The 13226-nt window shown below is 43.8% G+C and overlaps 2 protein-coding genes across 2 annotated transcripts in view; one reads left to right on the plus strand and one right to left on the minus strand.

The window, feature by feature from the left end:
- The first annotated feature begins 1094 nt into the window (after nucleotides 1–1094).
- LOC143369207 (facilitated trehalose transporter Tret1) lies at nucleotides 1095–8266 on the plus strand. Its single transcript, XM_076812843.1, has 5 exons — nucleotides 1095–1406; nucleotides 3803–4332; nucleotides 4618–4923; nucleotides 5171–5373; nucleotides 6322–8266. Exons 1-5 carry the CDS (start codon nucleotides 1325–1327, stop codon nucleotides 6614–6616), a joined length of 1416 nt encoding a protein of 471 aa, XP_076668958.1. The 5' UTR covers nucleotides 1095–1324; the 3' UTR covers nucleotides 6617–8266.
- A 656-nt stretch (nucleotides 8267–8922) lies between these two features.
- The window catches only part of LOC143369209 (uncharacterized), a 201425-nt gene continuing 197121 nt past the window's right edge, over nucleotides 8923–13226 (minus strand). Inside the window, exon 4 of the mRNA XM_076812844.1 lies at nucleotides 8923–9283. The gene's annotated coding sequence lies outside the window, so the exon portion shown is untranslated. The remainder of the gene's footprint in view (nucleotides 9284–13226) is intronic.

A 13226-nucleotide genomic window follows, 5' to 3' on the forward strand; every position in this document is an offset into this window, starting at 1 on the left:
GAAAAGCAGGGAACAGTTAACGCGGAGATGCTTTTTCTTTACCGATTTCTCGGGTGTAACGAATCAATTCCAACGCTATGCTAATAATCGTGGGTCGGCAGCTTCCACGGGAGAAATCTTTCTCGTTCGAGTGCACAGTGTGGTCCACGTTGAGCGTGCGCTCGTTTGAGCGACGCGCCGCGTCGAACGCAGCCGTCCTTCCTTTCCTTTGCGCATGGACTCTTCGACGGTGCAACGAACCTGTGGTTGCACAGTAGCTGCAACCACCAGCCCATCCAGCAGCGTGTTTACTAAACTCGAGCAGGAATGGAATTTACAAAAAATCGAACCGATCGGTGGCAAGCCCGAGGCTACCACGAAATTCGTTTTAGACGATGCGATGGGTTTACCATGTTACCATCCATGATCCTCGTGTCCTCGAGCATGCCTTCTCATCTAGAATTCATAGGTCGCAGCAGGATCTGGCTACTCCAGGAATCACCGTGCGATTATGAATTATAACGAGGACCAATCACGAGGCAATTTGAAAGAGAACGAGTTCTGAAGGCTTCAAGGAGGATAATTCTACTATTCCAGTAGGAGTAGAGAAACGTTCAAAGAAAATTCATGCCAAGTGCCAGCTCAGTCTAACATTTTATACACCCTCCACAGGGTGAAATACAAATCGGGGGCGAAACTTTGGCCCTTTACCCTATGCGGCACGCCGAAGCCATTCTGATTATAAATATACAGCGTGTTTATATTAGGTTAATTTATATTAGGCGGCGGAAACTTTGCAAATTTCTCCATTCCTTCAAGTATCAAAAGGGCCATATGCTGCCGACCCCTGTTCTAGCGAATAATCCGATTGCGAAGAAACACCTTCGTTTACCTTCTCCTGCCCAACACTGCCGATGCTTCAGAAACGAAGGGAGGAAAGAAAAGACAGGCGCCAGCGCGTCCCGCTGGTGCATTTTCGTTCCGACCAACCAGGAAATCTGATAGCCGTTTAATCAGGATTTCTAAACTCTTTTCCCTCGATTGTGAGCGATAATAAGTTCAGACTAGCGATAATGATGAGCAGATAGCGGCGACCGTGATATATGATGGCCCCTCGTTCTAATCACCGTCCCATTCGGCTTCCTTCGATCGGTTCTGTTTAAGTCGAAATGTGACTTACTTACGTGCTCCTCGTTGCATCGGGTAAAGGTGATCGCGTCTATAGGCGTACTTTCGAGAGATCTTTAGACGAAACTCTCGACACACTCGCGAGGGATCGTACACGCGGAAGTTCGAACATACCAACCCCCCTCGCAGAAGCTGAAGAAGCTCCAATTACGGAGAAATGGAGGACACGGGGATGATTAATGACACGCCTATTCTCCAGGAGAGCAGGAAGCTGTGGCAGTACCTGGCTTCTATTTCCGGTATTTAAGCTCGCCTTCCACAAACCCGCTCCTCGTTTCCTCATCAGTTCGGAATCCTTCCTCCCTTGATCCTGCTTCGATCGCGTCTAATGCTGTCTGCGGTCAAAATTTCGCGTTCCTTCGCTGACGGAAGTGTTTTGTGGTCGATCACTGGTCGCGTAAGTTTAATCACCCATGTGCTCGCATGTATTTTATAGAGGAACGTGATTGTTAGAGGGAAAGTGTAGTAGTTTGGGTAGAAAAATTTTGGTAAAACAAAAAAAGGCAGACGTGACAGTTTCGGGTTAGATTTGTATTTTATAACGTAGGTGTATTTAATGAGAGGTTAATTTCAGTGGGAAAGAATGACCGTATTGTTTGGCGGTCACCGAAATCTTCCATCATCGTCAGACTTGCTCTAGCCCCTTTCGGTTGAATTTATCTGGATCACGCAGTGATTCATTGGCAACGACTCGCGAGAATATGTCCCTCTGACAGCGGAGACACTGGTCGGCCCTGTGTCTTAAAAATGACTCAAAATGTCCTCGAAATGGGAACAGTGACGTCTTTTTAAACGATTTTATTCAGCTTCGATCCTCTGTATGATTGCTTCAAGTCTGGCAACTCGAATTCAACCAACTTCCAACTATCCAATTGCCTTGAAACTTTGCAGGCGTGCGTAGTTTGGATAACAATACGATATTTAAAAAAAAAAATTAAACCCGAGGGGGTGAAAAAATTACCCCGTCATCAATAAATATGACCCACAACCACAAATCCAAACGACTTGAAATCAGCCACTCGCGTTCTTTACGAAAACGACAAAGTATCGCGATTACCGAAAATACACAATTTATCGAGAAATGATCCGTCGCATATGTGAGAATAGTAAAACTAAAACTTTGCAGGCGTTCGTAGTATATCACCATCGAAATTGTGGTACAAGAAAAGAATTATTTTTTAGCTTTTAGTGAATTTTAATTTAGTTTTTAGTGTATTTTTAAGAAAATCGTTTAACATACAAATTTTTTTATATATTCTTTTAATTTATTTATTTACAATTCACAGTTAAGATCCATTTTGTGACAGAAAGAATCGACACTGCTGAAACAAAAAGAGGAAGTAGCAGAAAAAATATAAAAGAAAATAATATTTTTCAAGATCGGGTAACCACGATGTACGATCTAATATATCTTTGCCATACATATTTAATTTGTTCTACACCTGTCGATAATCTAAATTTCTTGAGAGGATCGCGGGTTTTCCGATACACTCTTCTCCGTTATCTCGATACTCCATTGTCGCTTAAGTGAATAATTGAATTGATGTGTAATAGATATACGCAATGGTAAAAGGCAATTGAAATGATATCGGGCGTCAATCGAGTGGCTACGTAATACTGTTACGTAACGTGTAACTTTCGACTGTCATTACTAATCTCTGACATTAAACTTAAAAAGGAAAAGGAAGCTAGGTAAGATTCTGAAGCCTCGGTAGAAGCCCTACATTTCCATAACTTTCTATGCATTTCGAACCTAAGTACCTAGTAACTCTTTTTCATCAGTTCAGTATCCTTCCTCGACAATATTCTTCGATGAGTGGTCAGAGTTGATCAGTGGCGCACACCCAGAAGGGAGGCCAAGGGTGCACGGTACCCTCCCAAAAAAGAGGCTTTGTAAAAAGAAAAGAAAACTGGATTTTATTCTTTAAATAAATTTTTATAATCACCTAATGAATTTGATTGAATTTGCATTAGCGTAAACCAACCAGTAATCAACCGCATACCAGTGAATGACCATTAGGCAAAGAAATGCCAATTATAAATTTAAACATTATTATATGTTTATAAATGGAGCGCAGTTGCACTTTTAATATCCTATATTTTTAGTTACGCGTATTAAGCAAACATTAATAACTACAATTCTTATTAAAAGTATGCGGTCATTTACTGGGCTTCTACACCTTTTGCATTTTATAATTGTTTTTTTTTTAAATTACGATAAGAATAAGTAATTATTTTTATACAAATTTCAAGAAAAATAAATTTAAATGCAATTTCGACAGTTGTTTTGTTGTTATACATAAATATATTCAAGTATTAATCTCAAAGCTCCATAGATTCAACAAATCCGGTCACTCACTGGTTGGTTTACCTAAATGAATCTCTATTAAATGAGTTTGCATTAAATGAATTTGCATTAAATAAATTTCTATCCGTTCTACTCGGCTCCCTCCAAGATTAAATCCTGAATGCGCCACTGGAGTTGATACAGCTTCGTCAAGCTTCACCACCTTCTCGCCCATTACCTTCTTTCCACCCTCGTCTCTCCCATCTCTAACCTCCCCCTTAATCTCCCCTGCCAAATCCATCTGCGCCATCTAACACCATCGAGATTCACTCGAACCTTTTTGCCCAGCGTGTATACTCGTGGTCGGAGTGGGTACAGCTCTAGCATGGACCTCGCCGGTGCTTCCCCAGCTTTACGCGGCGGACTCGTGGCTAGTAATAACCAAGGACGAAGGTTCCTGGATCAGCTCCCTCCTGGCGCTGGGTGCAATGGCGGGTGCCATCCCATCAGGAGCGATGGCCGACAAACTGGGCAGGAAGAAGTCCCTGCTCATATTGGGGGGGCCGTTCCTGTTATCCTGGGGTGCCATCATACTCGCCAAAGAGGTCTGGCTCCTCTACATCGCCAGATTCGTGGCTGGCATCGGTGTCGGTGCAGGCTGCGTCCTTGGGCCAACATACATCTCCGAGATCTCTGAGGTCTCGACCAGGGGCACCCTAGGCGCGCTGTTCCAACTCTTCCTCACCGTCGGCATCTTCCTGGCTTTCGTTCTGGGCAGCGTTCTCAGCTACACCGCGCTCGCCATTGTCTGCGCTCTGATCATCGTCCTCTTCCTAGCCACCTTCTACTGGATGCCCGAGTCTCCCGTTTGGTTAGTGGTGAGTATGGAATTCTGCGCCTCCTCAACCCGATCTTCCATTCCCACCCTGGGTAGCCGCGTAGAATATTGAGGATCGAGAAAAAGAAGCCTGCAGTTCTCAGAAACTTAGGGAGGACCCCGGTTTATTTCGTACCACGCTTACCGATCGTCTCGGTTTCTCCCCTGTCGAGCTAAGTAGCACACGGCTGCCGCGATTCGACAGCCTGAAATTCATGTCCAGCAATTAGCTCCGCGCTTAATTGCGTCCTGAGGTAACTGGATACGGTTTGATTAATGCGTTCAGGGCGAGAGGAGGAAGCAGGACGCGACGGTGGCGATGTCGGTGCTGAGGGGCCCGGTCTACAACCCCGGCGAGGAGCTGAACGTGATGCAGAGGGCTGCTCAGGAGAGCGCGGGCAAGAAGCCCACCATCTTCGACATGACCAAGTCCCCGGTGACGAGGAAGGCGATGCTCGCCTCTTTCGGCATGATGTTCTTCCAGCAAGCCTCCGGCGTGAACGCCGTCATCTTCTACACGGTGATGATCTTCGAGGCGTCCGGCAGCTCGATGGCGCCGGACGTGGCGTCCATCGTAGTCGCCCTCGTTCAGGTTCGTTTCCCTCCGACAGCTACGGAAATATGTTAGCCCGAATTGCCAAGTCTGTGGAATTATTCTGCATGGAAAAGAGCAGCTAATTAGACGCTGAAGAGGAAGCGTTCGTCCTCGTTTGTTTTCTCGCGTCAGAAGTTCGCCATCCGGTGGCGTTTGATTGCTCCGCGGCCGTTAATCGGGACGGAATTAACCGAGAGGCCTGAGCAAACGATGTTTACACTTGGATCTTTGTTATTTGTCGCAGTTGGTAATGTCAGGTGTCGCGGCGCTGATTGTGGATCGCGCCGGAAGGAAGCCGCTGCTCATGATTTCCACGGGAGTTATGTCAGCCAGCCTGATCGCGCTGGGATACTACTTTAAGCAGAAAGACGGCGGAAGTGACGTCAGCAATCTAGGCTGGCTGCCGCTGACTTCCTTGATCGTCTTTATGATCGCATTCTCCATCGGGTGAGTCGTCGATTAGGGAAAAATTGGCAGTGAACAGGAATATATATATATATATAAATTGCCTCTGAAGGGAGCGCTTAAAATCAGAGAATTGGGGACGTTGCAGCAAGAGGGTTGCAGCTCTAACTTTATAAATTTCGAGTAAAATAGAGAAGACTGTTTATTAACTTATTGCTTTGATTTAAGGATGAACTTCAGTAGCATTCAAAATAAGCGAAATTCTTTGGAAATTGGAGGAATGAATTTTTCTGCAACAGTGAAAGCTCTCGCAAATTTTTAGAAAAATTGATTCGGTAGTCTTTGAATTATTGAACTTTTAATTTAACGTGTATTCTTATGGGAAAACGCAATATTGAGAAATATAACTACAAAATTAAAAGTGAAATATTGGGCCAAAGTTTTTGAAATTTTGTGTATAGAAATATCAAGCACCGAACTATATTGTCACAAGAATTCCGGATAATCGATTAATATCTTGGAAATTGATTAACTTTTGGCTAAGATTGTCACTGAAATTCATCCTTAACAGTAAAAATAGAACTCTACTTGAAAAATATATTTTCATTCAATAAGTAGTAGCTATTAAGCTGATAAGTTCTTATTTCTACTTTTAGCGTAGATTAATAAAAAATATTAATATTAATATTTGCATTTTTATTTATTTGCAATAAATCACTCGCGTGTTATTAGATTTGCGTCAAACGTACTCCAAACGATGTAAAATTTGTTTTACGTATATTCCGCGTCACAGTCATGACTGAAAAGCTGTAAATAATGGAGCTGCACCCCTCTTGCTGTAAGGTCCTCGATTCTACCTCAAATTTCATGTTTATTTCCAACCTAAATTCATTTCAAATTCCCCTTCACTTTTAATAAAAAAAAAATTTCTTCAAAACCTAAAGCTTAAAACTTCTCTTCTGAAACTTTTCGATATGATTTCCCCCGCAGTCTGGGCCCAGTGCCATGGATGCTGATGGGCGAGCTGTTTTCGTCAGACACCAAGGCGCTCGCCTCCAGTGTGGCTGTGATGCTGAATTGGTTCATGGTGTTCGTGGTGACTAAAACGTTCCCGTCAATGAACGACGAGCTGGGCACGGACGTGACGTTCTGGATCTTCGCCGGGATCATGCTTGGCGCGACTGCTTTCACCCACTTTCTGGTACCTGAGACGAAGGGGAAGACGTACGAGGAGATTCACAGAGAGTTACAGGGCGGCAGTGCACCCAGCAAGTCCATTCCTTAGGCATAATCTGAGTCCAGAAGCGTTCATCGTGGCCGACAGCTTTTTCCATCCAGGACACATTTATCCTCCCTTCTCGAAGTGTCAGCCAAGCTTCGCCCTCCGAGCAGAAGCTTGATCCATCGATCGATCATCCTGAAACATCCTTGGCCTGCATTATTCGTCATTACCTCGTTCGCGCGTCATTATATACTTCGTTCCCGTCGTAATTATCAGCAGGAGCCCAGGGAAGCTCTTACTTATCCACTCGACGAGTCTAATTAATTTAATCAACCCGCTAATCGATCGGTCCCCGCGATATCAGGATATACGTTCTCCTTGATAGAATTATTATCGAGCTCCTTTCGCTGGACCGCCCGGTGCTCCGTTCCCGAGCACCGTGGCCCGCGAAATTAATTGCGAGCTTGTAACCCGAAGCATGCCTGCCGCGTTTCTCGATCGTAATTTCGTAATTCCTGCCGGACGGTCCCCAGCGATATCGGCTATCGTAAGTGGAGCGATATCGCGATGCCTGTCTCTCCACAATGGAAAGATCCCCGGTGTATCGGCGACCGTCCGTCGCGTATCGCTCCCGCGTTTCTATCGTCTTTTTATTTTCCTTTTTCTCTCCTCGCCCGCAGCGCCTCGTGCCGATAACCAAGATAACGATTGAGGCTATCGACGAGCCGTGGATACTTGGACAGATCGGCCGCGTAATCCTTCCTTCCTCTCTCTCTCTCTTTCGCACGCCGAAGTTTCCAAGTAACTTCTCCGCGATCGCTCGTGATCGACACAGTTATCGAAGCGTTATTGGCGCGTGACGCCTCGAGGCGCCATTTTGGTGCACGCTGCAAGATAGAGTCGCAGCACTCCAGACACTCGAGCTTTTCTTATCCTGTACTATTTTTTCTCATGCTTCGCGGCAGACATATATATATATATTAAATTTTGTACCTTCAGACCCGACGTCGAGCGCGACGTTACAAGATAATTCTCGCAAATAAAGCCCCGAAGAATCGAGCGCATGGATTACATTATTGCTGAAGAACAAAGCTCGCAGAGTACGTGCACGTTTACAGAATTTCTTTATCGTGTCCGGCTCAGGGGTCGGCCATTAAGAGATCAAAGAAATCCAGGCTTCTGCGAGAGAAGCTCGGCTGCTTTATTCTTAGCCCTGGATTTCTGACCTTCTCGTTTAAGAACAATCGATAACCCGCGCGTACACACTGAATTACCACCGATACTGTTTATCCGCCTGGTTGTTTGTTGATTCCCCGCCTCTGTGCCGTCGTCACGATTACCCTCGCACGGCAGTTAGAAAAATACCGCGCCGCGATCGCCGCGCGGCGGTCAGCCGACCGCGAGCTGGATAAATAAACAAATTAGACGCCCCTCCGCGCTGAGAGCGCGTCGAATCGCGCGGCTCGCGGCAATTCCCTGGCAATTATCGAAATTCGCGGCACACCTGTCGCTGACGCAACGATTCGGGGGAATCCAGCCGTCGCTTTTCTCCTTCTCGATCGAGGCTGCGCTGTGGGCGATCGAGAGAGCCAGAGGATGACGTCAAATGGTGAAGAATCGTGGTTCCCTACGGGCAACGAACCCGACACCGTTCATTCGTCGATCGTGATCTGGTTGCCCGTGGTGGGATCGAAACTTTTTTGGGGGAAACCCTGTCGAGAAGGTAAACAACGGTTCGTGGTGTTAATTGCGCCAGGAGTGGGTGACTACGCTCCCACAATCGACATGTATAATTAGCTTGATGGTAATTAATCATGGAGCAGAGATTGGTGCCGTCGAACGAGTTCCGTGAGGATAGCGGGAGCATTTAATGGATGTCGGACGAAAGTTGCGCGTGATTAGAGAAACTTTCTGTTTCGTGGTACAGCAGGATTGGAAACGGCATCTTCAGTCCCGCAATGGTGAACAATTGATTGGAAGAAAGTACGTTTCTTCTGAACTGTTCGACCAGTTTCTGGGAACTGCCTCCTTTCTGTTCCTGGCATCAAGTAGATGACTTTAGATTCTCGATTCTAGTCGAATGAAGAAGCATGTATACCAAGTTCAACTTAACGAGATCTATTAAACTACTTCTGTAATTAATTACAACCATGTGCCGCGAACTACAGCGACTCCAGCCTATTCCACTTAAGGTGTTACGCCACCCTGAAAGTTATGAAAAACGATGTTTTTTCTTTGCATTTTCTTATTACGTAAAGTTTTAAGAATAATTTAAGCCATGGTTTTAGGAGGTAAAATCACCCCTTGAAAAAAATTGCAGAGTTTTCTTTTGCGTGGAATATCTCGAGGACGGTGAGAGATGTCGAAAAGAAGTTTAAACAGAAGTTGCATCTTTTTTTTATAACTACAAAACTGCGTAAAAATAATTATCGAAAAGACCGTACTTTTCAGGTTACCCCCACCACCAATCCTTAATTCGATAATTATTTTTACGCAGTTTGGTATATATAAAAAGAAGGTGCAACCTTTGTTTAAACTTCTTTTCAATATCTCTCACCGTTCTCGAGATATTCCACGATAAAGAAAGCTCTGCATTTTTCTCAAGGGGTAATTTCAGCCCCTAAAACCGCACCAACAAAATTTAGGTTTGTGTTACGGATGAACTACTCTACTTGCACACAAAGTTGCATAACTTTCTGAATTTCCGGGTTGCCTAGCTTCCCTTGTAAGCTGCGCAATGCTTTGTTTTATAGCACAGTCAGACATAGCGTAGCATAGCATAGCTTAGCTCAGCCTCCAGGTGGATCCCCGGCTTTATACTCCACCACCAATCTCCCAGTTTGTCTCAGAATTTCAAAAAACAAACGCAAAACAGTGGACTGTACCTCATCAAAACACACCGTAGCCCAATTCCCAGTTGCTTTAAAGCCTATCGAACTAAAATACTCATTAAGCTAAATTTTTACACAGCGTAGCAATTTATCAACTCCATTTCACCAATAGAGTTCGCGTTGACTGAAATACGAATGAAAAAGGAACTCCATCGAATCCTTCTCTTCGCGGATCGACGGATCACATTGTTACGGGGCAACGGAAACAGAGAATAGCCTGATGCTGAGTTGAAGAACGATCTTTCCATTCAGATCGCGTGCAGCTTCGTGACCCCGTGGCCGTGAATGCGGCGAATCTACTTTTCGTCAGACTACCTCGAGCTCGCCTCGAAGTTTCGTGACGTGAATCGTCTAAAAGATGAGGTACGGTTACAGGTGCCTGCCTCGGGGCACGTATGCTTGGACGAAACAGTCGTTCGATTCAAGAAAAATGGTAATGTGGTGGCGGTGATTATGAAAGTGGTGTAAGTAAGAAATCTAAAAAATTGAATTCGTCACTTGGGGGAGACCGGGGCTGGCAGGCCAGTTTTTCAATCACTTTCACTTCAATAATCTGTATAACCTTCAATTATTTATGTATAAACAAAAACACTGTGTCAATAGATCGTCTAATAAACAAACTTTAAATTAGTCCCTTAACATTTATTCTGTTGTAACTATATAGAGCGTGAAAAAATAAAATTTTTAGGAAAAAATATTTACTTACGTAGTCAATTTTTCGACAAACGGTAATAACTGTTAAAAAATAGTAAAAGCGACTTTTTTTCACAGTGAATCTTTACGCAGTAGAGCATATGTCGGTGCAAAGTTATTAACAATTAGTCCACCTACCCCTTGAGACAACCAGCCTCGGACTTTTTGTTACGTTCCAAAGTAAGTGATAAATTCAATCTTTTCAAATCTTTGACTTACACCACTTCCATAATCCCCGGCACAATTAAGAGTTAATAATTTAACGTCACTCCACTTGGATATTAGCTCCTTCCCTCTATCGCGGACTGGATGGGACGTCATAAAATTGAACGAATTCCGAGTGTCGTAAAATTAATGAAGAATGCGCTTCATAGGGGAAGACCCTGGAATGTTGAATATCCAATCGATTCGTTTCCCATATGCATTCCTACGCTGATTTCTCGCGGAGGAGGGAAGAAATGAATTCAAAGTAAACTCGTCCGGTACTCCTTCGCGCTGTGACAGCTAATAGAGCGTGTAATTGCTAAGCGGAAGGATAATTGCAAATCGAAAAGCACACGTCGCTACGCTGTGCGCGTAATGTGCATCAATTAATCCTAGGTTATCGTTCGGCTGATGCAACTGTCATTGCACAGTCTAGTGACCACGCGTATTGGATTCCCTGTAGCGCACCTGTGGGTCTATCTGGGTCGAGATAAAACAGAATCGAACGTCCCGCTGCGATTTTCCTGGGATTAATATAACTTTTCTCGTTAAAAACCGACGGGGACGTTAACGTGACTTTCCCTTTGTGAATATGAATTACGCGAAGGTTTTCTTCGAAAACGAAGAGAGATATTATACTATTTAAGATTCCTGGGGAACTGATTGCTCGTGTGAATTGATCGCGCAAAAAAGCATTCGACCACTTTGGTAAATTCTCGTTCAAGCTCGGTTCAACCTTTACTATTTTTTTCGATATTCCTAATTACAATTTTTTTCTAACGCACAAGAAGAGGAATTTTAAAAATACATTAGGTACAGGTTGTAGCAACATTTTTTTATCGGTTGACCATTGAAGTTGCGCTTTCCGTGCGACTTCTGCGATATTTAGCACTCTGATTTTTCAAAAATTCGTAACAGTACTTTATAGACGAATAGTTTAAGTATGTTCGTAAATAACAAACAAATTCATTTCTCGCATAGTTTTCGTTTTGTTTGCTTTTTATTTTGCTCAGGTGTTCGAAATCACCCCCACTCTCCCTTATATCAAATCCCGGGATTTTTAGAATCCAAAAAACAGCCGGGATCGCGTGATCCCGGATTACCGTATCCCGGGATTGTATTCCCTATTCATAACCCGTTCGTTTCTCTAAACGATGCCCAAAGTAGATTTCCCAGTGCTTTCAAAAATCCTTCTGCTCCTTCGAATCCACAGAGCTACGCGCCAGCATATGACTGAGTTTTTAGAATCGTCCTGTTTCGCGAATGTTTACATTGAACTGTATGAAGCACGATTGCAGAACCAGTTCTGTAGCGATGGAAATCTTTATGCAAATTTCAACGCAGCCAGGAATCCCTTGCGTTTCTTGTTTGTTAGCTCGGGAAACTCAACCGACACGATTAACTCGTGGAAGTCGCTCGCGCTTGTCCAACGACAATCAGAGCACTTCGCACAAATCACGTGCGACGAGTCAAGAATTTTTAGGAAAACGCACGACGGTGAGGGAGGAACGTGCTCGCTAATGAGCAGAGCGTGAATATGGTGGAGGACATTATGCACCCTTCGGAGGACTATTATCGTTCTTATTGGAGATTTTGGTTACGGTTTAATTAGAATTTTCCCGTGTCATTAGGTAATTCCATCGAACCAGATGGAGCATACAACCGTCCGTTCAGGGCCGGAGTGATTTGTGCGGAATGTGTGGAGTATTCCACACTTGAGGTTTTGCTGAGTGCGGAATTCCACTGTCGGGAATTCGGAAGGCATTTTACCATTTTTCTGTTCGCGTACTACCCTTTTTTAGGCGGATGAAATTCGATCATTTAATTTATACCTCCTGGCTCTTTCCACCCAACTCTACGCTCGGGAAAAATTGGATCCACCAACCCTGCTTCTGGTCGATAGCTTTGTATTTCGATTGAAAGGTATGGTGCAGGTATACATACAGTGACTCGCATTAATATTCGGACAGTTTTTAAAATCGCATAACTTTTTTAGAATCGGTCCAAAGGACTTGAGTTTTTTTGAGAAGCTAGAAGGATTAGTTTGCTAAATGACGTATTTGGTCGTTTTGAAAGAAAAATTATTTGGTTGGAATAGCGAAATGAATAGTAAAGGTCGATTTTTAAACTTTTTCTTGTGAGCTTGTAATGAAAATTAAAAAAAAAACGTTTGTAGATTGCAGTAAGTTGTATACGTGCCTAAAATTTCATCAAAATCGGTTAACAAACGTTTAAAGATCGCAGAATAAGGTCGAGAATCGCTGATTTCGGAAATTTTCATTACAAGCTCACAAAAAAAGTTTAAAAATCGACCTTTACTATTCTTTTCGCAATTCCGACCAAATACATGTTTTTTCAAAACGACGAAACGGGTCAGTTAGCAAACTAATCCTTCTAGCTTCTAAAAAAAACTCAAGTTGTTAGGACCAATTCTAAAAAAGTCATGCGATTTTAAAAAGTGTCCGAATATTAATGCGAGTCACTGTATGTACGTACAAGCCAAGTAACGAAAACTATGTCAGAACGTATGGCAAGAGTCGCGAGCGCAGGTACAACGTTAATATCTTCATGTTCCAGCGAACAATCTTGGCTCTGTTTACATCCAAGTGTACGGGAGGAGTTGTTCCTAATTATTCTCGAGTGAGGCCAGCGACCCATACAGGTGTTTCTCCTTTTCCCTCTAATTACGAACGTATTTCCTTTCCCTCGTTCTGTATCAACCACTTTGACCTCGTCCCCTGTTTCGCTGCTTCTTCCCGTCAGTCCGCTCCTCGGCCATCTGCGAACACCACGATTGTTTCTCAGCTGTGAGTACGTTACACAAACCCTGCTTTACATAACTTATCAAAGTTCCTAACAAGTGCCATTAAAGTTTGCATAAACTA

Source organism: Andrena cerasifolii, chromosome 5, assembly GCF_050908995.1.
Source record: "Andrena cerasifolii isolate SP2316 chromosome 5, iyAndCera1_principal, whole genome shotgun sequence".
NCBI classification, from domain to species: Eukaryota; Metazoa; Arthropoda; class Insecta; order Hymenoptera; family Andrenidae; genus Andrena; species Andrena cerasifolii.